The sequence below is a fragment of the Molossus molossus genome, unplaced genomic scaffold (genome assembly GCF_014108415.1).
Source record: "Molossus molossus isolate mMolMol1 unplaced genomic scaffold, mMolMol1.p scaffold_m16_p_4, whole genome shotgun sequence".
Lineage (NCBI taxonomy): Eukaryota > Metazoa > Chordata > Mammalia > Chiroptera > Molossidae > Molossus > Molossus molossus.
The window spans coordinates 68,461,006-68,484,860 of NW_023425377.1; the positions used below are offsets into that span (position 1 = coordinate 68,461,006).

The 23,855-nt window shown below is 50.3% G+C and overlaps 1 protein-coding gene across 3 annotated transcripts; it reads right to left on the reverse strand.

Annotated features, from left to right (window-relative positions):
* Positions 1-498: 498 nt before the first annotated feature.
* Positions 499-21,112, reverse strand: RAB8A (RAB8A, member RAS oncogene family). 3 transcript variants are annotated; one of them, XM_036240378.1, is made up of 8 exons: positions 20,956-21,109; positions 16,113-16,173; positions 14,251-14,311; positions 10,004-10,081; positions 8,420-8,509; positions 7,835-7,900; positions 6,063-6,113; positions 655-2,072 (listed from the first exon to the last, which is right to left on the reverse strand). In XM_036240378.1, exons 1-8 carry the CDS (start codon positions 21,077-21,079, stop codon positions 1,980-1,982), a joined length of 624 nt encoding a protein of 207 aa, XP_036096271.1. In that variant the 5' UTR covers positions 21,080-21,109; the 3' UTR covers positions 655-1,979. The 3 variants fall into 3 exon arrangements, with proteins under 3 accessions (XP_036096272.1, XP_036096271.1, XP_036096273.1); XM_036240380.1 differs by lacking the exon at positions 655-2,072 and adding an exon at positions 5,169-5,201; XM_036240379.1 differs by lacking the exon at positions 7,835-7,900 and having other exon boundaries at positions 499-2,072; positions 20,956-21,112.
* Positions 21,113-23,855: the final 2,743 nt, after the last annotated feature.

Below are 23,855 nucleotides of genomic sequence, written 5' to 3' on the forward strand. Positions count from 1 at the left end.
GTGGCGCCAAGAGTAGGGTCACCTGTTTTTCTATGGCGTGGGGACAGAGCTAGGTAGGGGAAGCTTAATTTTCCAAGTCTGCCTTTTGATAATGGTGTCACCTCTTTAGGGCCTGGGGTACACACCACCTTTATTTTGATCCCACCCAGAGAGAGGAAGAGAGAGATAGAAACATTGACGTGAGTCCAGCTGGTGTGGCTCAGTGGTTGAGCATCAACCCATGCACCAAGAGGTCGCCAATTCGATTCCTGGTCAGGACACATGCCCAGGTTGTGGGCCCGATCGGAAGGGGGGAGGGGGGTTGTGTGTGTGCAGGAGGTGGCCAATTGATATTCTCTCTCATTGATGTTTCTCCCTCTCTCCCTCTCTGAAGTCAATAAAGGAAAAATAATTAAAAAAAAAAAAAAAAAAAGAAACATTGATGTGAGATAGGAACACTGACTAGCTGCCTCCTGCACGCCCCCTACAGGGGATGGAGCCCGCAACCCAGGCATGTGCCCTGACTGGGAATTGAACAGGAACCTCTCAGTCCACGGGATGATGCGCAATCCACTGAGCAACACTGTCCTGCCCTGAACTGTGTTTTAATGGGCATTCTGCAAACCCACCATCCAATGCCTAGACACATTTCTCCACCTACAGATAACTGTGGACATAAAAATCTAGGAACTTTAAAATGAGCTTTAATTTGTTGTTTTCCTTAAGTGTTTAATGATGTAAACAGAGCATATTAAGAAATTCCAAGGGAACAGCAGACTGTGGCTGGTACATTGGTTTTAATTCAAAAAAGAAATTATGATGCCAATGGCTTGGGTAGACAGCAGCTTGGGGTGGGGTATAAGAAAAAGAAATATAAAGGCTCCCTGGTGACACCCCTCAGACCTGGTCTCAAATGCACACTCTCTACGGGAAGGTAGGGCTGTCGAAACAGAACCAATGACAGCAGTTAAAAACCAGCCCAGGCAGCTCTGTGGTCAGTCTGTCACCAGGGATGCTTCATAATCTTGGCCACATCCAGCCACAGGTACATACGTGTCCCTGGTCCCCTGGGTCTGCCATCAGAAATCAAAGATGGAATCACTTCATGGCACTAAAGATCTGGACAAATAAAAATCTCAGCTAGAAAGAATGTCTGATTTAGAGACTGTGGGAGGACAAAGAGGAGTGGGGCTGTTTAGGGGCCAAGAGGTGAACTCCCTAATTGTGGGTGAAGAGTGTGTGGTTGCATTTTTGGGGTCACCCGTGGGATGCATGGTGTCCCCTTGATGATCAGACAGGGACTGCCGAGGTCCACTGACCACGCCCGAGGCCTGGCTGGACTGTAGACCGAAACCTGCTGTGAACAGGAAAGGCCCCTCCACTCCTCCTTCCGTCCGAGCGCTCTACACAGGATTTCCTTAATTTGTGCTTTCCTTTGGTTTGAGAGTCAAAAAGAGGAGGGAGGGGGAAATAAGAAATGTTTTTGTCACTTGTCCAAAACAGAGAAAAGGTGAAAATGGGTGTCAGACATGTCGGCGGACGCTTCCTGGGCCTGATTGGGTCACCTCACTGAGGGTGCAAAGCTCAGCACTCCTGGAACCATCACTGGCCTTTGGGAACCTTGCTTCTGTGGTGGGAGATGTAGACAGGCTTTGCAGTAGAATTTTAGTTATGTCACGCCCCAGAGATGGAGGCCCACCACACTGGTCACTTTTGCTGGTCATGATGTCTCCATCTTTCTCTCCAGGTACACAATGCATGGGCCAGTTCGGTGGACATCGCGGGAAAAATAGCAAATCCTTAACTTATTTCATCTCCAAAGTTGAAAAAGATCAGACAGTTACTAAAATAAACAATTTCTCAATTGTGTTCTGGTGGCCCTGGGCCCGGTGGCCATGGCAGGGGCATTGGAGGGGGGAAGGCCCCGGCTGAGTGAAGGGCTCACTCAGGACAGGCACAGTCAGCTCGGCTGAGCAAGGCTCAGAGTAAGGCGGCGTTCCTCACAGAAGAACACATCGGAAAAAGCTGGTCTTCTTCTGCTGGTCTGGTGTGATTTTGACTCCCTGGTTGCTCCCCTGGGGGCTGTTGCCTTCCTGAAGTCACAAGATGTTTTCTGAGGTTATGGCTGAGCATCAGCACTATGTCCCTTAACCAACCAGCCAGCCAGCCAACCAAGGAGACAACCAACCAACCATCCATCTGCAAGTCTACCCATCAATTATCCTTCCATTCAACCAATCATCCATCATCTATCCATCCAACCATCCAATCGCAAGTCTGTCCATCTCACCCATCTATCCAACCATGTCACCTTCAACCATTAATGAATCCATCCCCTTCCAACCACCATCCATCTACCCATCCATCCCCTTCCATCCACTATCCATCTGTCCATTCCCTTCCATCCAGCCATCCCTTTCCATCATCTATCCAATTGTTGCTTCCAACTGACAAGTCATCTTTCACAAACTCAGATATACTTCTTTCTACTACCCACCAACCTTTCCAACCACCATTCATTCTTTCCATTACTTATTCACCTATTCATCCACCCCTTTCCATTCATCCCCTCAACACCTTTCCATTCATTCTATCTCACTCTTTCCCCTACTTCCCTCTCTCCATTCACCCACCCTTCAATCCTTCTTTCTAGCCCTATCAGTGAGGCGGCCAAGGGGCAGCAGACTCTGTCCCTTGGAATTTAGGGGTTGGAGGTACTGAATTCAAGGTCCCAATGTCACTCACACCTGGACGGTCTCCATGTCTCTGTGCTAAGGCTATGGCTTACCACTTCTCCCCTGGTGCACCTTCCACTCTGCTGCATGTGATATAAACTAAACCCTTAACTATGTCCACTCAAGCCTTACTTGAAACACACCAGTGCCCCCTAGTTTCCAAATCTGTCATCCAGCATTCGGAGCCTCTGTAGTCCGGCCCCTGCCAACTCTGGGAATGTAAATCTTACTTTCTCCCTTGTCACCCTGTTTAGAAAGGTTCAGTTCCCCTTTGACTAATTTTCTCATCTCTCAGCTCTTAGGTAAAACCTCAATTTACTTAACAGTAACTCCTGAATGCCTATGCTGTCAGGCACTTCTGTGGGCATTGGACATGTAGTGGTGAACAAGAACCCCCGGCTCCGGAAAGCTCACACTGTATGGGGGAGATGAAAATTATGAGGATAAACAAAAGTGGTGATTCCCCATCATCGTGGAGGAATGAGAGAAAAGGCAGGGAAAGGGGTGGAGGAATGCTTTGATGGTGATGGCAGAGACTTCATGAAGTGAGGCAGTGAGACCTGGGACAGTCCAGGTGTGTGGTCAGCAAAGTAACAGCCCCCAAAGACATCTGCACCCTAATCCCTGGAACCTATGAGCATGGTACCTAATGTGGCAAGAGGGACTTTGCAGATGTGACTAGGGTGAGATGGGAAGAGCATGCTGGATCATCCAGGTGAGCCCTGTCTAATCCTGCGGATCTTCAAAGGCAGAGAAAAGAAATCTCAGCTGTGGTCTAAGAAAGAGAGGTGATAAAAACAGGGTCCAAGAGGAGGAAGTGGTTCTAAGGCCAGGGATACAGTGCCCTCTAGAAGCTGACAGACAAGAAAATGGATTCTCCCCTGGAGCCTCCAGAAATGAATTCTGCTGACACTTTGATCTGAGCCTGGTGAGACCCATTTCAGACTCCTAACCTCCAGGACATTAAGAAAATGTGTGTGGTGTAAGCTACAGAGTTTGTTATGAGAATTTCACCCCAGGTGGAGGAAAAGGAAAGCCCAAAAGAACAAAAAAAAAGGCCAGCATGGCTGAAGCACGGGGAGCAACAGAGAAAAACCAAGGTGACAAAGTGAAGCGGGTGGCGGCGGGTGGCAGCAGGCAGCGCACGAGGCCCAGGCGGCCTGGCAAGGTGTGTGGAGTCTGCTCTCAGTGCAGTGAGAAGCACTGGGTTGTGCTGAGGGAGAAAATGCCAGAGGTCTAGGGGTGGGGTGGGCAGCAGCAGAGCCCGGTCTTCTGTAACACTTTTAAGAGAGAAGGTGAGGGTGGGCAGAGCTGGCTATATCAGCAATGAAAAAGATAAATGTAAACTTGCACTGGTAGATAAACAAGTCCTGGGGACTCTAATGAAGAGCACTGTAATTAGAGTCAACAATACTATATTTTAAACCTTAAAGTTGCTAAGGGACTAGAACTTAATTGTTCTCAATACAAGTGATTGTGACAGAGGTGTCAGCTAACACTATCATGATAATCATATGTAGTTATTTGTTTATTTATTTATAGTTGTTTTTAACCCTTAGCCGAGGATATTTTTTCCACTGATTCTTAATGTGTGTGGTGTGTGTGTGTGTGTGTGTGTGTGTGTGTGAGAGAGAGAGAGAGAGAGAGAGAGAGGAAGTAGAGAGGGATAGGGAGAGAAAGAAACATCCATGTGAAAGAGACACATTGATCGGTTGCTTCCCGCATGACCCTGACCCGGGCAAGGGATCAAACCTGCAACCCAGGTACATGCCCTTGACTGGGAATCAAACCCAAGACCCTTCAGTCTGTGGGCTGGTGCTCTAACCACGGAGTCAAACTGGCTAGGGCATATTGCAATATATTAATGTATCCAGCTAACACTGTACACCTCAAACTTATATAATGTTGTATGTCAGATACAATTTCAATTTTAAAAAAGATACAAAATATGGGGCTGCAATGCTAAATATAAACAAAAAGATGATAAGAATTTAACTGTTGGAAATTTGTGATTCTGTTTAAAAAAAAAGAGAGAGAGCCCTGGCCAGTGTGGCTGAGTGGACTGAGAGTTGTCCCATGCACCATGAGGTCACTGGTTTGATTCCTGGTCAGGGCACATGCCTAGGTTGTGGGTGTGATCCCTAGTAGTGGTCATGCAGGAGGCAGTTGATTGATGTTTTTCTCTCACTGATGTTTCTATCTCTCTCTCCCTCTCCCTTCCTTCCTCTCAAAAAAAAAAATCAATAAAAACACTTTAAAAAAAGAGAGAAATGCAAGGATTATGGCTGCACAGCAGCACTTCGTGACCCTAATAAGATAAGGCACATTCTGGAGGCAATCAACAGGCCAGTATCAAAAGCACGGGCCAAGTGTTGCTGTGATGCTTAGTATAAGTGCAGTGGGCAAAAGTGAGCCAGAAGGATCATTAAGAATCAAAAATTTACCATTATACTCAAGAAAAAAAGCAGGTCAGTTGTAAGACAATTTCTGTAAGAGAAGTATATAGATTTACATAGACTATTTCCCGTTTTGGTCAAAGAGCTGCCATTAAATCCATCTTGTGCCCTATGATTCAATTCATGGTACCTTAGAATTATGAAAATACATTCGTTTTAAATCAGGTGTGATCTACTTGAATAGCGTTCTGTGCTGTACGTGCACTCTTGTTGACAAAACCTAAACGAGCCACAAGTAGAGCGCTGGGGAGCACCAGCTGGTTGGGAAAGAGTGGCCACTGGCTGAGGCTCCAGGCAACGCAACAGCATTTTAGCACTAGAGCTGAGACTTCAGACCCGACTAAGTAAGCACTAATTGCTGAGTGTTAAGGACTATGAAATGCTCATGTGGTGAGCAAAAAAGCCAGAAATAATGAAAGGGTGGATGGAAGGGATTCAAGTAGGACCTCCTGGAGGTCTCAGAGCCCTGGTACCTACTAAAGGTTGTAAAGCCAACGCAACCTGCAGAATTTGGGGCTGGCAGGGGAAAAAGGGCTATTAACCTGTCAGACTCATCAGGATGGGTTGCTGGGACTGTCATTTCCAGAGTAGGATGGGAAAGTCCATGTGTCCCCTGCTAGCCAGTGTGCTTAGCAGGCAGGGCCTTGGCTGCCTAGACACAGCCTGGAGCTCAGCAGCACTGGGCCACAGAGAAAGAACAAAGAAGATGAGCATGTCCAGGAGCCGAGCTCCAACCACACCTGCTACCTCTTCCCTCTTCCTAGCCATGCCCTACTGGGTCCAGTTGGGCGCTGAAATGCAGGATCTGCTCAGGGCTGAGTGACACCACTAGAGGTGGAAAATGACAGGCTCCAATAGAGAACCATTCAGGGATTAGGAAGGACATACTCACCAATTTTTTGTCCATTTTTGCTTTGATATCTCTGGCAAGAGTGAAAAATGCCTGTGGAATAAACACGTTGTTAGTGCCCCAGCAGCAGGAAGCAGATGGGGGCTTGCTGATTCATGGGCACCACTACGGAATGGATACAGTGGGGCAGCAGGGCAGGGCTCTCACCTGTCCAGCCCCATCTCCTACCCCCACCTACCAAGACTACCACCTCTCCTGAGCCAATGAACCTGGGAAGTGAATCACCCTTGATTGGTCAGGGAGAAAACAGGCTCAGAGGGACAAAGTGACTTGCCCCAAGGCATTTAGAGTTTAACTGATCAATCTAGAAGGATCCAGGAGAACCCATCCTTGACTCCTGTGCTCTACTGCTTGCTTTGCCCCTTTTCTGATGGTCAGGGGCAGGGCAGAGAGAAAGACAAGCAGCTATTTAACCAAACAAGCTTCAGTGTGGGTCCTTGACTGGAGGAGAAGCCTGAAAGGGCTGGGATGGGGTGAAAGGGCTGACTTTCAGGGATGGTGAAGGCTCACAAACTGGCTTGATCCTAGGCTTCTGCCTCTGTTGCAGCCTCCTCTTTCCTCCCTTTCATCCGCTCTTTCTTTCTTCATTCCTAGTTTTTTTAATCCTCACCCAAAAATATTTTTCTATTTATCTTCAAATAGAGTGGGAGAGAGAAAGAGAGAAACATCGACATGAGAGGGACACATCGACTGGTTGCCTCCTGCACGACCCCGACCAGGGCTGGGGATGAGATACGTGCCCTTGGCCAATTGAACCCGCCATTCATTGGTCTGCGGGCTGAGCTCTGCCACTGAGCCAAACCAGCCAGGGCTCGTCTGCTCTTTCGACAAACCACACTCTAGCCCCTGGGCCTCACATAGAGATGATTCAGCCTTGGCACTTGCACCTGAGGGGCTCCTGGTTTGGTAAGAGGGGTGGAGTCTCAGCAAACACCTACGTGATATGGAACGTTCTGTCATGGAGGGGGTAGGGGTGCTGGGGACTCAAAGTGGTGGGCCTAAGGATGGTGGAGACTTCCTTAGGGAAGGACCACTTGGGCCAGACCCTGACAGAAAGGGGTTGCAAGGATAGGGACCGTAAGCAAAAGTGTGGAGATGGCCCAGGATGAAGAGCAGTGGACGAGGCCTGATCTGTGGGCTGCAAACAGGGCTGGGGCCCGTTGGGGAGACCCTTCCAAACCAAGCATAGGGGGTTGAGGTTCGGAGTGATGTGGTGATCTGTTTTGGAAAGATCACTGGGGTGGTGGGACAAAGGGAAAGGTAGGTCAACTGCAAGGCTGGAGTTGTCTGTGGAGAGGAGAAGGTGGCCTGGGCCAAGCCTTGGCCAGGGCTCCTTACTCCATCTGAGTTTGTGACTGGTACCTGTCTGTGTGGGTGGCATGGCCCAGAGCAACTACCCAAAACTGGGCTTGGGTACCAGCCCGCTGGGACTCTGTTTCACAATTTTCAAAACACTGCCTGCTTCCCAGGGCTCCTTGAGAGCCAGTGAGAAAATGTCCAGGTGCCCAGCTGGGGCCTGCACTTGCTGACATCAGAATATGAGGTGGGGAAAGGGGGAAATAGGAAGTAATACCCCGGGGCCAGCCAGGCATCTCAAGGAGCCTGGCACATGGCTCTACCCAGGAAGTACCTCTTGGATAGATGGCCAACAGGGCAGCCGACAGCCTATGGCCAGACCCTGTGGCAGAGTCTCCCCAGAGGGTGTAGCCCGACCCTCAGCCTGAAGGGGCTAGTGCTGTGGGCCTGGGACTCACGTTCTCCACATTGATGTTGGCCTTTGCACTGGTCTCCATGAACTTGATTCCATAGTCCAGGGCCAGCTGCAAGGGAAGGAGACATATATGCACACGCATCAGCCACCAGGTGCCCCTGACACCTAGGAAGCACCCTAAGGTGGGAACAGCAATTGGGAGCATGGACTGGGGACTGTGGATTTGCTCCCTGGAGCCACCAGTGGACAGCAGGGCAGGAGGGTGGAGGGGGCCTGGCTCAAACCATGATTCCATCCTCTGCTCCCTGTGGCCTCGATGGGTTCCCATGAAACACCACGCAGGCACACACACAGCACAGCCTAGGATCCTCACTGCTCACAGTCTTTAGCATGTGCCCCACGGGGGTGACTGACTCGTCTCCCTTTGCCTGGCAAAGTCCCACATCCTGGGACCCCCACTCTTGGACAAACTGCGATGGTAGGTCATCTTATGCTCATGAAGGTTCTGAGGGGTTTAGTGAGCACCGAAGAAATGCTGCGGAGCACAAAAGGGCTGGCCTCCATGCAGGGAACCCTAAAATCCTGAGGTCCCTGGCAATGCCAGGCCCAAGCTAGCTACCACACCCACCTTCTCTCCCCGTTCCTTGGACACTTGTCTCTTGTCGTTCACATCACACTTGTTCCCAAGTATCATCTTTTCAACATCTGCAGAGGCGTGCTGGGGGGGAGGACAGACAAAAGTGAGAGGAGCAGTTAGTCTGGCTCACAGGCCAACTTGTGACCTGACTCCTGAAATCAGAGTGGTGGGGTCAGGACCGCTAGGCATACCCTTGTGCAGATGACAAGCTGAAGCTCAGAGGCTGAGTACCCTAGCCTGTACCATGTCACACAACCAATACCAGGGCCAAGACCAGGGTTCTGGGTGATTCTTTGACCAAGTGCATGCTTTCTGGCCGCTGGGGATGGTTTCTCTATGGGTTGCAATAACCAGACTCCTGTTATCTGTCCTTGGGCTTCCAGTGGACTCTATGGGAGGTACCCCTGCTGACCTCCCTCTCCCTCACAGGCTCCTCTGCTGGGGCCCCAGCTGCTGTCTTGGAAGTTTAATACCCTGCTCTAGTTCACTCTCTTTGGGTTCTAGAAATGGGCTATGCCTGGAGTGGTGGCAGCTCTGGATGCTTTGCCATCACCTGGGATTCCCTTAATTCTGCCCTCACACCTCCTGCCCCCACACCTCCTCCCACCATGCCCCGGTGCAGTGGCCCTGGTTTCCTGAAGGCCTGAGGCACAGGATAGGACCTTCTTGCTGCAGCTCAGACCTGATCTCACTAAAATGCCCTGCATGGCTCCCAGCCTGACTTCCTGCCAACTGGAAGGCGCTGTTACCTGCTGGCCAGAAACAGAACTTCCACAAAGACATCATGAGTGTGGGCAGTTCTTCCTCCTTAGCCAGGCACAGCCTACTGATAGCAAAAGCAGAGTTGTTGGGGAGGAGGCCCAGTGCAACTGCTCATAACCATTGGGTTGGCAGTGAGCAACCTTCTGCTGGGGCTGTTTACAAGGGGAAAGTCCTCTGGCCACACCTCAGAACTGATGCCCTACCTGGTGAATCATCAAAACCTGTAAGAACCTTTGTTCAGGAAGCCTTTGTTGTGAGATTAGGTCTTTGGGGTGCAGGAAAGTGATGATACTGGCTTTGGGATGGGGAGTTGGGGCTGGTCACCATCCCCTACCTTCATGGTTTAAGGCCTCTCTTCTAGCCAGCTGTGGTCCGAGTGCTGCTGACCTAAACGGGGAGCTCACACCAGCTCACACCCCACTCTACTATGGCTCAAAGTACACCTGATACAGCTTCTCACCACACCCTCCAAAGATAAGGGTCATGCCACTTCTAGAACCTTTCTTTTCTAGAAAGCACCAAATGCTCACAGTGACTGAGAGCTTGGGTATCACTTCTCCTATGACCGAGACCTCACCAAACCAAACAGCTCCGATGGGGAAACAGGTTCTCAGAGCTACTCTGTAACCAGGCTAGGCCAGTGTGGTCTCCAGGGTTGACACTTGGGTTCTAGTCCTCGCTCTGGCCACGCCCCTATAGGTTTCTACAAATTCCTTGTGGCCGTCTCTGTGCCTAGTGATCTCATCTGTAAACCAGGGGGCTCCAGGGTGAGAACCCAGGAGAGACAGGTGGGAAGTTTCCCTCAAGCCTTACCTCCTCAATGTTCCGAATCCAGTTCCGGATGTTGTCAAAGGACTTCTCGTTGGTGATGTCGTAGACCAGCATGATGCCCTAAGCAGGGGGAGACAGAGATGCACTCTGGAAAAGTTGCGAGCTCTGAGGGGGAAGACCCAGCAAGGCAGAGCAGCAGGGACCCTGACATGACACCTCTCCGCACAACTCCCTCCTCACCATCTCTGGGGCTCTTCCTCTGCTGGGCTCTAGCACCAGCCTATCTCTGGTTTCCCAGGCTCCCTCCACCTCCCGCCAGCCACCAACATGACCCTTACCCCCTAGACCAGACCCCATGCTCACAAATGACCTTCCCAGCTCCTCACTGCAGACAGGATAAGTACGGTGGCCCATGTACCCCACCCAGCAGCCCCCAAAGTCCTGCCAACCTCCCAGCTCCCCACCCTATACAGTGTTCCACAGCCATGGCGCCCACTGTGCTCCTCACTTGCCAACCCTCCACTGTGCCTGGTTTCCCCCAAATCCTCATTCCTCTCCTTGCCCTGGCCCAAGTCACCTTCCAGGTTCAGTCAATGCTGCCTCCTCTAGGTGCCCCAGCTTTGCCCCTCACCCGATACCTCCTATGTGCCAGCCACTGCAGTGGGGTCTCCCTAAAGCCTCACAGGCCTGGGCCGGGTGGTCCTACCATTCCCACTCTGCGGATGGGAACCTGAAACTGTGCGGTGACTGAGCTAGGTCCCTGTTTCTGATCTCATGAGAGAGTAAAGGGCACAACTGGGTTCTGACCCCAGGTGGCCTGATCCTGACATCCCCATGCCTCCGGCGACCCCACCAGAGTAGGGGCTGGCTTGAAGCGTGAGGCTGGGCAGCACCAAGGTCCAGTGGTTCTATAATAAATGTGTGAGTGCCTGGATATGGTCCATGGGTCCCCGTAGAGCCACTGAGTAAACCCACTCCACCTGGGCCCATGACTTTACCATCACTGTGAGGAGCAAACATCCCCATTTGTTAGAGGGGAAACTAAGGTACAAAAAGAAGTGACTTTTAAGATTCAAGCCCAAGTGGGGCTAATCCTGAAGCTGATGAAACTGGCTCCTATGAAGAACCTCTCTGGGCCCTCCGCAGGACCAAGCAATGCTCAGGGCCACCGTCCAGATATCTTTGAGGGGTGCCAATGGCAAACCAGCCTGCAGGGCCATTGCAACCCCCCTTTGGCAGCCCAGCATCTGGGCTCTGAGGCACACGGCCTCAAGCTCTCTTGCCCAGGTCCAGCTTGCTCCATTCCCTCACACTACCCGCTCCCAGGGCCCAGTCCTGTGTCCGCAACCTCTAGTGTGGTCAAGACTTTGTTTCTGAGACCAACTGAGTTTGCAGAGTAAGAAAATGAGCTGTGTGCACCAGGCAGAGAACCTTGGGGGTGAGGGTGTGTGACAACACCACAGAGACAGGGCAAGAAAGCCAGTACTGCCTGGCTGGTGTGGCTCAGTGGATTGAGCACTGTCCCATGGACTGAGAGGTCCCGGTTCGATTCTTGGTCAGGGCACATGCCTGGGTTGCAGGTTCCATCCCCAGTAGGGGGCATGCAGGAGAAAGCCGACTGATGTATCTCTCTCACATTGATGTTTCTCTCTCTCTCTCTCTCTCTCTCTCTCTCTCTCTCTCTCTCTCTCTCTCTCTCTCTCTCCCTTCCTCTCTTTAAAAAATATATCAATAAAAAGAAAGCCTCCAAATCCCCATTGTGACCTTAAGGATACACACAGTGGCCTTATAGCCAGCCACAGCCATGGTCATGAGCCCTCAAAAATACCATTTGGGGCCCTCAGTCCAGGGTCTCCTGGGAAACTGAACAGAGGCCTTAGAGGAGGTTTTAGTGAACTTGATGTCTGCCTCGCCCTGGCCAGCATGCGTGGAAGATGCTAGTGGGCAGACTCCATAAGTTGAGCACAGTGGGGGTCTCTGGTTAGCAGCTACACTCCTACTGACCAGAATGTCACAGGGCTATGAGGACTTTTCACCTTTATCCAGAGACTGGCCTCTCTGATGGCCCAAGATTCTCACTGACACCACAAAGTTGGCACCATGTGCCAAGATTCCAAGGTCCTGGATTTTTACCTATAGGTGAGGGTAGGGGGAGGTGAAGAAGGCAATGGATAGAGCTCTCTATCAGGAAAAAGCATAAGTACCTGGAAAACATGATGTCATTCTATTCTAGGTCCTCCCTAGAACTCCCCTTAGGGCTCCCAGTGACCATTTTCCTGGCCCCTATCTGGGCACAGCTCGCCATAGCTGTTTGTAAGCTCACAACAAGACACTAGACCTGGAATCCAGTACTCCCATTTTTGAGACTCCATGGTCTGGTACCACATGAACAGAGAGGACGATGGGGCAGCAATGGTGGTAATGTTCTGTGCACTGTCCTGTGAGGTCACTGCTGGTCACATAAGGCTCTGGGGCACCTGACATGTGGTCAGGGAGACTGTGGAACTGGATCTCCTATTTTAACTGCTTTAAATTCAAATAGCCACATGTGGCTAGTGGCTTCTGTATGGGTTAGTGCAGGTCTGAGGATCATAAGCCACAATTTCTTGGAGCTGGACAGTAGCTTACAGATGGCTCACTCCAGCCTGGTCAGGATGGGCTGAGAATGTGGGCACTGAAGAGCCTGCTAGGCCCAGCCCAGCCATGTATTCTCTGCATGAACTTAAGCCAGGCATACAATGGCACCAAGCCTCAGCTTCCTCATCTATATAACAGGGACAATAAGGGCACCCACACTCAGGGGAGTCAGGGAATTACAGCCGAGACCTGGGCCCAATGCCTGGCACAGGGAAGGGCTTGGTGAAGGGGGTAGGGGGCTACTATTTCAGCCTAGAGAAGGACAGGGCCTTCTTGAGGCCACACAGCAGAAGGTCCCCCAGGACACCAGTGCCCTGAGGTCCCCACCCTACCAGAGCACAGCAAGGTGAGGGGGAAATTAGTAAATTAATTTTAATGAGGAGAGCTAAGGTTGCAATCCTTGTGACTGAGTTTCTATTATGTTTCAGACGCTGTGTGGACACTCTAAATACTTAATGCCTCCATTCATTTCTGCAGTCCACCAGCATTTCCTGAGCTCCCACCACATACTCAGCACAATCCCTGGCACAGGGCATATGGCAGTGACCAAGACCTGGTCCTGCCCTCATGGAGCTTATGGCCTAGTGGAGGAAACAGATGTCTATGCGGTTAAATGAGAGTGTGGGCCATCCAAAAGGCAGGTGTGCTAGGATCTTGAAATGGAGAGATGGCCATCTATCCTCCCAGCTGCCTTCCCAGTCCTATTCTCTGTTCCATTTTGTAAATAAGGAGACAAAACTGAGAGGGTGACCCAGGGTACTGAGCCAGTTACCAGGGGTCTGTGTCTGCTCTCTGGCCCCTGAGCACCCTGCTTTGTATATACCTCACACAGGTCTGACCTGCTCAGGGCCTCGTGGGCAGGACCCAGGCCCATTCCAGGTCTCCCCTTATATTCAGTTCAAGCCTGGCTTGAAGATGTTCAGTAAAAATATTTGAAGGATGATGAACCAGTCTTCCGATCACGTCACCCTGACTGAGCCCCAGCCAACAGCCCAGAGCAAGTCGGCTCCTGGACCACCTTCAAGTTATCGGTAGCAAATTCCATAGAGACTGACGCGGGCCAAGTGAACACTCCGAAGTGTTAGGGCATGCCATCTCCGATTTCACTGACCTCACCTGGAAGAACCGGCTCCTTGTGTCTTCCTTCATTCCCAAAGAATTCGGTTTTCTTAAACCCTGTATTGTCTCTGAAGCCAGAAGGGGATATATGTATATGGGGGAGAGACACACAGTCTTTTCCTAAAACTTTACCCTGGGACCAAGGACCCCCAAGGAGCCAGATCATGGGGCTCCTCAGAAATGGCCAGGTTTTGGTAATTCAAGCAGTGACTTTCACTTTGGCTTTCAAAAAAACAAACAAACAAAAAACACCAGCCCTGGCTGGTTTGGCTCAGTGGTCAGAGGGTTAGCCCTTGGACCAAAGAGTCACGGGTTTGATTCCAGTCAAGAGCACGTACCTCAGTTGCAGTTCAGTCCCCGGCCCTGGTTGGGTTGTGCGGGAGACAACCAATCAATGTGTCTCTCTCACGTCGATGTTTCTCTCTCCTTCCTACTTTATCTAAAGATAATGGAAAAGCATCCTCCGGTGAGGATTTAAAAAAACAAGCAAACAAATAAAAACACACCAAAAAACAAAAAACACCAATCCATACCATTGCGCCCCTGTAGTAGGCTGTTGTGATTGTCCGAAACCGTTCCTGGCCGGCTGTGTCCCTGGAGACGAGAAGGAGGAAAAGAGATATTAGTGATGTGATCACAGTGAGAACAAGGAGCATTTACCAGGGATAGATGCCTGACTTTCTCACGGGTCAACTCTGATTCACTGTCCTGTTCTTACAGAGAAGGAAACTGTGGCTCAGACAGGTTAAGAACCTGCTGATGTCTACCAACTGAGGAGGATGACAGAGCCACCTCCTCTGCACCTCTGCTCCCTGGGGGTTCACCCTGGAGTTTCTGGGTCACAGAAGAACCATGATTGGATGTTATATTTGTAAAAATCTGGGACCACAAATGTGGAAGGGACTGGTCATGTAACATGGGAACTCAGTCCTCACTGTGGTGACCTCCGTGGGGACTCAGGAAGCACATTCACACCATCTTGGTAGAGGCTAGGGAGAAAGTCCTTCCTCATTGACGTGCCTGTGCCCAGCCCAGCTCCTAGCATGGAGGGTATTCAGTGCTTGGCTTAAAGGTGACTTAACAGATTGGTGCAGAGCCAGGGTCATGTCTCTTGTCTCTGGGCCCAGGGCTCCTCCTGCAACTCTGTACCAAATCCCCCTAGCCCCCAACCCCCAACCCTGAGAAGGATCTGCATGCCTAGACTTAGCCTCATGTGGGGCTAAGCCGATAGTTTCTGATGCCAATGGCAGGTGACATGTGTGGTTAATCATTTTATTCTCAATCATGGCCTGGTCTTGAAGTTTTAAGAAAGTCACTAACCCCACTGAGATTGCTAAGAGCAGAAGCAGGAATACAGAAAGGAAAGCAAAATTGCCTCCTGGTACAGTGTTACTGTGAACTTGGGCACCAAGGCTGCTGGGGAACACAAGCTGGAAGTGGAGGAACTTGTATGGCTTGTACTTACAAGGTGGTAACTTACAAGGCAGCCAGAGCTGACAGACTAGGAGCTCTGAAGGATGGGCAAGGCTTTAGGCCTCATCCAGATACTGGTTCTGAAATCAGATTCAGAGGTGAATACCAATGAAGTTGAGGGGGACTGTGAAACAAGCAGGAGTGATGCTCATGCTCTGAGATTTGAGGATGGGGGGATCGAGCTATGGAGGAAATTGAGTTGCAAGAGGAAGGGGGCAGCTTTATAGACCATCTCAAGGCACTCCCTCCTACACACAGGTGCTGTTCTGGACCAAAGAGATGGTGCCACCCTACAAAATATGACTTTTCTTTATTTTGCTCAGGGTTCACACTTCCCTGCAAGCTCATGCTTCCCTACACCTGACCATCTGAGTTCAGCCTAAGCTCTCAGAGCTGTGGGCTGCAGACCAGCATCAGTGCCGAGGACTCACACTTCTCTAATTTTGTGTGGCGTAGAAGTCAGCCCCAGGTGAGAGCTGATCTCAGCTTATTTTTGGTCCTGGGGTTTCAGATCTGCCTGTTAGGAAGTGAGGCCTGGGCTGCCATGGGAGAGAAAAGAAGAAGTGATCTAGGCCTTCCTCAGTGAGCTGAAGGCTCAGAAGGAAATGCCAGTTGGGGCATCTCGCCCTCCTGGCAGCCTCCACCACCGTCAGGCACGGAGGGCTCTCTCCAAGTTCAATGGGAACAGGCCACTCTCATGCCCAGACCCATGCTCAGCTAGTGGGGACTTGTAGCTATGTTCCCAGAAGGTGCTGACATAGACTGTAGCCCCGATAGCCAGCAGACAACAGTTCCTGAAGTTCCTGAAGAAAGTATCTAGGCTGGACACAAAGAGATGGAGGCCATGGTCATAGGGAGTGGGAGGGGACCCCAGGGACTTCTGCTTAAATGTTCTCTGGGTAAAGAATGCAATGACTCTTACCATATCTGTAGTTTAATTCTCTTGCCATCAAGCTCTATGGTCCTAATTTTAAAGTCAATTCCTGAAAGAAAAGAAAAAAAGGGCACATCACTGCCAGCCCATTTCCCAAGCTGCATCTGAAGGAGGCACCTCCAACCTGTGCAGGTAACAGCTGCCACCCCTAGCACTGAGAACAAAGGATCTTGGAATACTCATAACAAATTAGGAGGCACCTGGATAACTTTCTCATCTCAGGAAAGGAGAAGCTGAGGCTCAGAGGGTGGGCAGGAGTTGCCTGTAGTGAATCTGGCAGATGGCAGAGCTGGTGAGCAAACCTAGGTAGCTCCGGTGCCAAAGGCTTGCTCTCTTCCCTTCCCAACAGGCAGCCTTAAGGAGTGGGCCTAGCAGAGCCTTTTGCAGGCCAGAGACCCACATTTCCCACCACCCCGCCCCTGACCCTCCAAGCACTCAGGGCAATAGGCCCCAAGATGCCCGATACAGGTAGGCTCAAGCTTTTGCACATATTGTTCCTTCTCTGTGGTGGTCCCCACCTAACCCACCGATCAGCCTGGCAAACTTCTCTCTCCTTTGAGAGCCACTTTAAAGTCACCTCCTAAGAAGCCTTCCTGACTCTGCCCTCCACTCTCCCACCCATCTGGGCTTTAGTCCCTTTCTTGAGGACCGGGGCGACTCTTAACTTCCTTGGCTGCTCTAATGGCTCCCACCATTGCTCCCTCAGTCCCTTCCCCAGCTTCTGAAAACACAAACTCAACCACATCACAAAGCTAAACTCTGCTCCAAACCTTCCAATGGGTTTCCCAACAGATGAATGAATATATAAAATGGTATATGCACATAATGGAATATTACTCAGCCACGAAAAGGAAACGAAGCACTGACACACATCATAACATAGATAAACCCTAAAAACATCATGCTGAGTGGAAGAAGTCAGACACAAAAGGCCACATAGTGTATGATTCCATTATATAAAATGTTTAAAACAGGCAAATCCAGAGAGACAGAAAGGAGATTAGCAGTTGCCAGAGGCTGTGAGCGGAATGAGGAGATGGGGCCCCATGGGTAGGTGGTAGGGTGGTGTGATTAAGGGGTTTGGGGTTTCTTTTGGTATAATAGAAGTGTTTTAGAGTTGATGGTGGTGATGGTCGCACAACTCTGGCCATAGAGTAAAAGCCACCAAATTGTACACTTTAAACGAATGAGGTGTATGGTCTGTGAATTATATCTCAATAAAACTGTTACAAAAACTCGAAACACCTTACCGTTGCTTCTCACCACACCCTTGGCTGAAGTGAAAACAGCTGCCTGTCTAACTTGGTCACCTCTCAGCACCCACAGCTCATGCCGTCCTCTCTAGCCACATCTTGGCCACACTGCCTAGGTGGCTGCTTCCTAACCATCCCAAGTATACTCTGGCCTCAGGCTTTTACTCTTGTTCTTCCTTCCCTTGGAATGGTCTTTCCTTCCATGATCACCTAGCTTCCTTCCCTCCCTTCACTCAGGTCACTGTTCAAGTCATCTGCTCCGGAAAGCCTTCCTGACCATTCTTTCTCCTCTACCTGCTTTTTTTTCTTCATGAATTTATTCCTGACGTTGTCTATTTGGTTATTTGCTCCAAGAACATTAAGAGCAAAACCTGCAGATCTGAATGGCCTGTGTGAGGGAAACAGCCAAACCCAGCCTCTGCCTCTGTGAGTTTGTTCTAAATCTCTGCCTGTGAAGCCTTGAGGCTCAGGCCTGACTTGAACCCTCAGAATCCATGACAGCAATGTTAATTCCATCCCTGCCCACATCAGGATCTGTCCTGGGACCACATAGAATATAAGCCTGCACTTGAATTGTGACCACTAGACCATAAGTTCCAGGAGGGCAGGGACTCAGAAGTTTTATGGCCACATACCCAATGACAGTGTGGAAGGGGCTGAACATGTACTTTCTTTCTTTTCTTTTTTTTTTATCCTCACCCGAGGACATTTTTCCATTTTTTGTTCAGATAGAGTGGGGAGGGAGAGAGGGAGGGAGAGAGAGAAACATTGACGTGAAAGGGACACATCGAGTGGTTGCCATCCTCATGACCCAACCAGGGCCAGGGACAAACTGCAACTGAGGTACATGCCCTTAGCGGGAACCGAACCCAGGCCTCCCTGGACCGCAGGCTGATGCTCTACCGCTGAGCCAAACTGGCCAGGGCTGAACATGTACTTTCTAGAAGCCAACTGCCCAGTTCTATACACACATCTTGACTATAGGCCTTGTTACAGTTTTGTTTCCCTCTGATTCATCCAAGTCATCTCTCTAGCCCACATACCAAGGCAGATGCCTAGCAGCAGGTGTCAGGGAAAGATGACTGCATGAAAAAATTAAGAGCAATGGGATCTGGGTGGTGCATGGTTCACACAGCACTTTCCCCTATGTCATCTGTCCCCCTGAAGAAATGAATGAATGGGGTCCCGAGGAGGTGGTGGGGGCTGAGCCAGGCTGGGGAGAATCAATTCCAGTAACCACAGAGCCAAACTCACACCATAATCAATGGAGCTTATGAGAACAGGCTTTAGCAAAACATAATCTGGGCAAAAAATGAACAGCCACTTAATCTCTGATCTATAAAGAAAACCCAGAGATACACTCAGTGCTAATGGAGAACCCCCTTTATTCATTAAGCTGCATTTCAGGACTCAGTGGCCCAGTGACATCCCTTCCTAAAACACACCCCCTCCATCGCAGATGCACTGGGATCTATGAAATCAAGAAGCACCATTCAACCGGCAGAGCCTCACATCACTCTGTCCTATTCTCCTCCTGGGTTTTATTAACACACCAAATTTAATTAGGAAGTATAAACTTTACAAGGCCCAAGAATTATGAGGCTATAACTTCAAGGTCACAGTAAATTAAACTTTTCCAGAAGATACAGACCTGCAGGAAGGCTACAAGTGTCATGAGGCAAAAACAGAGTGGGAGGGAGAGATCCTGGTTCAAGTGCCATCTCTACCTTCCCAAGTGCCACCTCTACCTTCAAGTACCCCCTTTACCTTCCTAAGTCATGGTCTCTTGCAAGTGGAGTCCAGCCTCCTCAGAGCCCTAAAGCGCCAGCCTGGATTTTCTAGTCAAGAATCAAAAACCGAACAAAAAACCCACCCCTGAACTGATCTTACTAGTGCTTGTACTGAATGAGAAGTTTCTGATACTAGGAAACTGAGATCTGGGTTGTGAGTGACCCACAGCTTGCCAGGTGTTAACATCACTTCCTGATTGGTAGGGGCACAAGGGTTATACCAAAGCTTGACCTTGGAGTGGGGGAGGGGAAGGAATTAGAAACACCCGCACCCTGGGAAGGAATGCTGTCACTATAAGAACCATTCTGCTGCCATGCATTAGAGACAATTTCCTATTCACGATACAATTCTGATCCTCAACCACCAAAGGCAAGAAGCAAGACAGTGAGCATCACTCCAAAACAGGGCTCAGAAAGGTGAAGTGATTGTTCAAGAGTGAACAGCTGGAAACTAGGCATGAAGAGTTCCTCCACTTTGCACCTGGCACCTAATTATTTTGAAAAGTGCAGCTCCTGGAGGAGGACAATCAGCAGCTAATTGTGGGGTTCAGGAGAAAAACTTGTCTGGGTTCAAGTTACACAGGGGTAAGGCAGAGCCTGTTCCCTAGGTTTTCTCCATTCAGAAACAATTCCTGGGCTTGACCATTGTTCTTCTGACTCCCTACTGCAGAGCAAGGCTGCATAGACTGGTGTTATTCCCAGGTCAAAACATTTCACGTGGTTAATAGCTGTTTTTGTGGTGTGGTGAGAAGTCAACTCCACTTTTGTGGCTATCAAGGCTGAAAAGCAACAAGTCGATTCTGTTCAACCACAATGTGGGCTGGCCTCACAGGAAACGCTGTTCTGCAAAGTGACAACCGGTGTCCTGGGCCTAGCGATAGGGAAGTCAGGGCTGTCTGTGGTAGCGGCTGATTTGGGTTTCTCAGTGAAGCTTTTATCTGGCATCTCCTCGGGATGACAGGTCCCAGGGAAGGCAGCTGTCACCTGCCACTGCTGTGGCCCTTAAGTGGGATAGAAGGCAGGGCAGGGAAAGATTCTGGACTCCCTCTCACCATTCCTTCTATAAGAAATTCACCCATGGGGAAGAGGGTGCTAACCCCTGAATATTCCAGAAGAAAGAGCAGAAGAGGTCTGGGTTAGAGTCCTGGCTCCAAGGTGGATCACTGTGTCTGTCATGTGCTCTCAGTCTCTAGGATGGCTAAACCTTGAGTTTTGGGGTCAAACACACATGGATTCAAATCCCATCTCTGCCACTTGCAGACTATGACCTTGGAAGAGTCCCACATCTCCCAGAGCCCCAGATTCCTCACCTGTGACATGGGCTCATAGACTTAACACAGAGCACCAGGGAGTGTGACAATGAACATATAGCGCCGGCACACAGTAAATTCTTAATAAGGTTAGATGTCACGGGCCTTTTCCCACGGCCAACTCCACATGCCTCAGTTTCACTTCTGCAAGACGGGGGCCATAAAAGAACAGCTTCAAGGCTGCTGTGAGGACCGAATGAGATGACGGCGCCAAGACCCCAGCCTAAGACAAATTATTCCCTGAAGAGCGGGCTGAAGGTTGGGACCTCAGTCTCATCTGCAAAATGGGCACTTGGTCCCCTTCATGGTGCAGAAACCCCCAACGGCGGCAGAGGAAGCAGCTCTTTCCCCCTCCGAAACCTTCGACCCTTTCAGATCCCTGTGTCTGTCTGGCCCGGCCGCCCTCTCAGCCCCTGCCTCACAGGGGCGCGCCCAACCCGGGCTTCCGGCGACCCCGGCCGCTCCCCGGCCCCGCTACCTATAGTGGAGATGAAAGTGGAATTGAAGGCGTCCTCGGAGAAGCGGAACAGGACACAGGTCTTCCCCACCCCCGAGTCCCCGATCAGCAGCAGCTTGAACAGGTAATCGTAGGTCTTCGCCATATTACACTCTCTCCCCGACGGGAAGTGCGGCCAGCGCCTCGCCACTGGTCGCTGGCCCCGTCCATCAACGCCCCATCCGCCTCCCATTGGTTCCCAGCCTGTCGCACGTCACCGTGTCAATGCCCGCCCATGTGTCCCGCCCGTCGCGGGGAGACCTGGGGAAGGGGCGAGCGGGGCGCGGAGCCGGAAGCGGCCGGAGAGTGCCCCTCATTGGCCGACGCTCAGCACAAGGCGGGCTGTGATTGGCCAGCGGTGAGGAGTCTAGGGGCTTCAAATGAAGACCAGGACAAGGGGCGTGGCGTCCATATCCCCGCTTTCTTCCACGGACACTAGGGAGGCTCCGCCTTGTCCCCCGAGGGGAGGAGGGGTGCTGGGAGCGGCGCCAACGGCTCCGCGCCCCCGCAGCCCGGGGCGGGGCCTGGGGAGCTAGCGCACGCGCGCCGGAGAAACCGTTAGGTGCCGGCAGAGGGCGCACGCGCATGGGGATCTCTGGCTCCCGCCTTCTCGGCCCGCGCAGGCTTAGTAGAGGCCGGGGCGAGTGTGGGAAGGCGTGGTGGCTTTGGCCAGGCGTGTTGTCTGGAGGCCTCCGCGTCAGGCCAGGGGAATCCGAAGAGGAAAGTAGGGGGATCATCACCGTGGAAGCGAGAACCTATTTAAAGATACCTAAGACTTCACCTGAGCGCCCAGGGACCTAATTAGAGGTTGTCCAGGACACACTGCCTCCAGTTTTTACTCTGGAGCTTGTCCCGCCCCAACCTCGTCAGCCCTTCGGAGCTCAGAGCTTGCTCAGTGGGTTAGGATAGTGAGAGTTAAATTTAATTATTTAGGAACGTTGGTTCTGTGCCCACCAATGGTGGAAAGTTATACAAAAGTATTTAAAATGTTTAATCCCCACTTCATCCCACTGAGATAGTTATTACTGTTTAACCATGTTTTATGGTGAGAAAACTAAGGCCAGAGAGGCTGACTTTCCCAGGCCCCAAAGGAGGAAGTTGGGTTTTGAATTTAGACTCAAAAGCTTCAGAGGCCAAGACTTGAGCACTAGGGTTTCCTGCTTCTCAGAGATGGGCCACATTCCCTGCATGGCCTAAAGGCTTTGTGCCACTCTGGGGCATCAGAGCCTGGCCCAGCATCTTCTGGATCTTTCAGGAGATGACTTCGGCTCTCCTCCCTTGCACGTCAGCCTTTTCTGTTTGTCTTGTTTAGGAAAAGAATCAACCAGAGAGCTGTAGATCACATCGTAGGCTTCAGTCCCCATGGTACTTGATGCTATTGACCACAGATTCTGGGAATTCTTTTCTTGGCACTTTCCCCATTTTATTTACCTGTTTCTTCACCTACTACCTACAGCTTCCATTCTCTGGGTGCTGCCTGTCAGATTCCCTTGCAGTCTTTAGGGGGGGTTCTACTTGTCCCCTAGATTTCTATATGCCTCATGGTTCTCTGTCCACACTGTCTGGGTGATCTCACTCACTCATCTGTGGCTTCTAGTATCTCTCCACATGGGTGATTCTCACTTCTTAGAGAATCCAGTGCCCAGCCATCTCTCCATGTCCAACTGCTTTCTCAGCATCTGCCTTTGGATTTGTCAAAGATCCTTCAAATTCAGCATGTCCGCAGCTGACCTCATCACCTACTCACACTAGCTTGTCCTCAGTTTCCTTCTAGCTGAAATGTAAGTTGTCTTTGAGACTTTTCTTTTATTCCGCGCATCCTGGTTTTCAAAGATGTTCTAAGTAGCTCTTGAATCTTGCTCATTTCCATTGCCCCTCAGATCATATCTTCTGTTGATTCCCTGATCATCCTCTAATCCAGATTCCATCCTGCAGTGTGCTCATTCTAAAACATTTACCCAATATCCGCCCATGGTCTATGGGCAGGATAAAGTCCTCACAACGTAGGCCTAACCTTACCCTGTATGCCACCACACTTTTTGGGACTGGGAACTCCCCAGAGCTGTGACAGTTCAGTTTAATAAACACTGAACACTTGTGTTCAGTGTTGAGGCACAAGGATGACTAAAACAGTATCCTGAAGTTAGACTACAGCCCAAGGAAGTGGGAGAGATGAAGAAGGAATGTCAACTAGTAGTGGTAGGGCATTTAGAGGAGGGGATTATATTTTATTGACATTCTCATCTACCATCTAATCGAGCCCAGTGTCAGCTAAATGTTGAATAGCAGGAAATGTTCAATTGTACTTGGTAACAAAACATTATTTGCATACTGCATCAATATTTTTAAGGCTTTCATTTCTCTTTTTGATTCCCTAGCCCCTTCTTCAAGATTAGAGTTTGAAGCAAATACCAAGGCAATTCAGGTAGTTAAACTGCAGTCATCTTTGACACTTTCTTAAGTTCCCTGATATCCAGTCAGCTAAATCTTAAGATTACTTCCTTCAGATCACTTCTTCCTTCTCATTCCATGGCAAGTACTACCCTGGATTAATTGAAACATCTTTCTGACTGGTCTTCCTGCCTCTAGTGTATCCCCAATTTAATCCTTCCTGAAAATGAATGCTAAGTGGATTTTCCTGATGTCAGTGGCTCTTCACTCCTGACCAAATTATGTTTAGGCTCTCATCAAGGTGGACCAGCCTACCTTCCAGTTTTCCCCATTTCTTTTCTTTATATATGCAATATATAGAAAACCTTTCCCAGACAGGCCTGTGCTTTCCTAACTAAAGCAACGGGGACCATCTTTCCTGCTCCTACTTCATCTATTAATGTCCTACTCATTCTTCACAGCCTGGCTCAGGTTTGGGGGATAACAAGACA

Bases quoted from the DNA above. Each gene is read 5' to 3' on its own strand.
- RAB8A (XM_036240378.1), bottom strand. From the start codon at position 21,079: ATGGCGAAGACCTACGATTACCTGTTCAAGCTGCTGCTGATCGGGGAC. The intron at 16,174-20,955 runs GTAGCGGGGCCG...CTTTTCTTTCAG, and splicing joins CACTTTCATCTCCACTATAG to GAATTGACTTTAAAATTAGG. The intron at 2,073-6,062 runs GTGAGTATGTCC...TTGTGACTTCAG, and splicing joins CAAAAATGGACAAAAAATTG to GAAGGCAACAGCCCCCAGGG.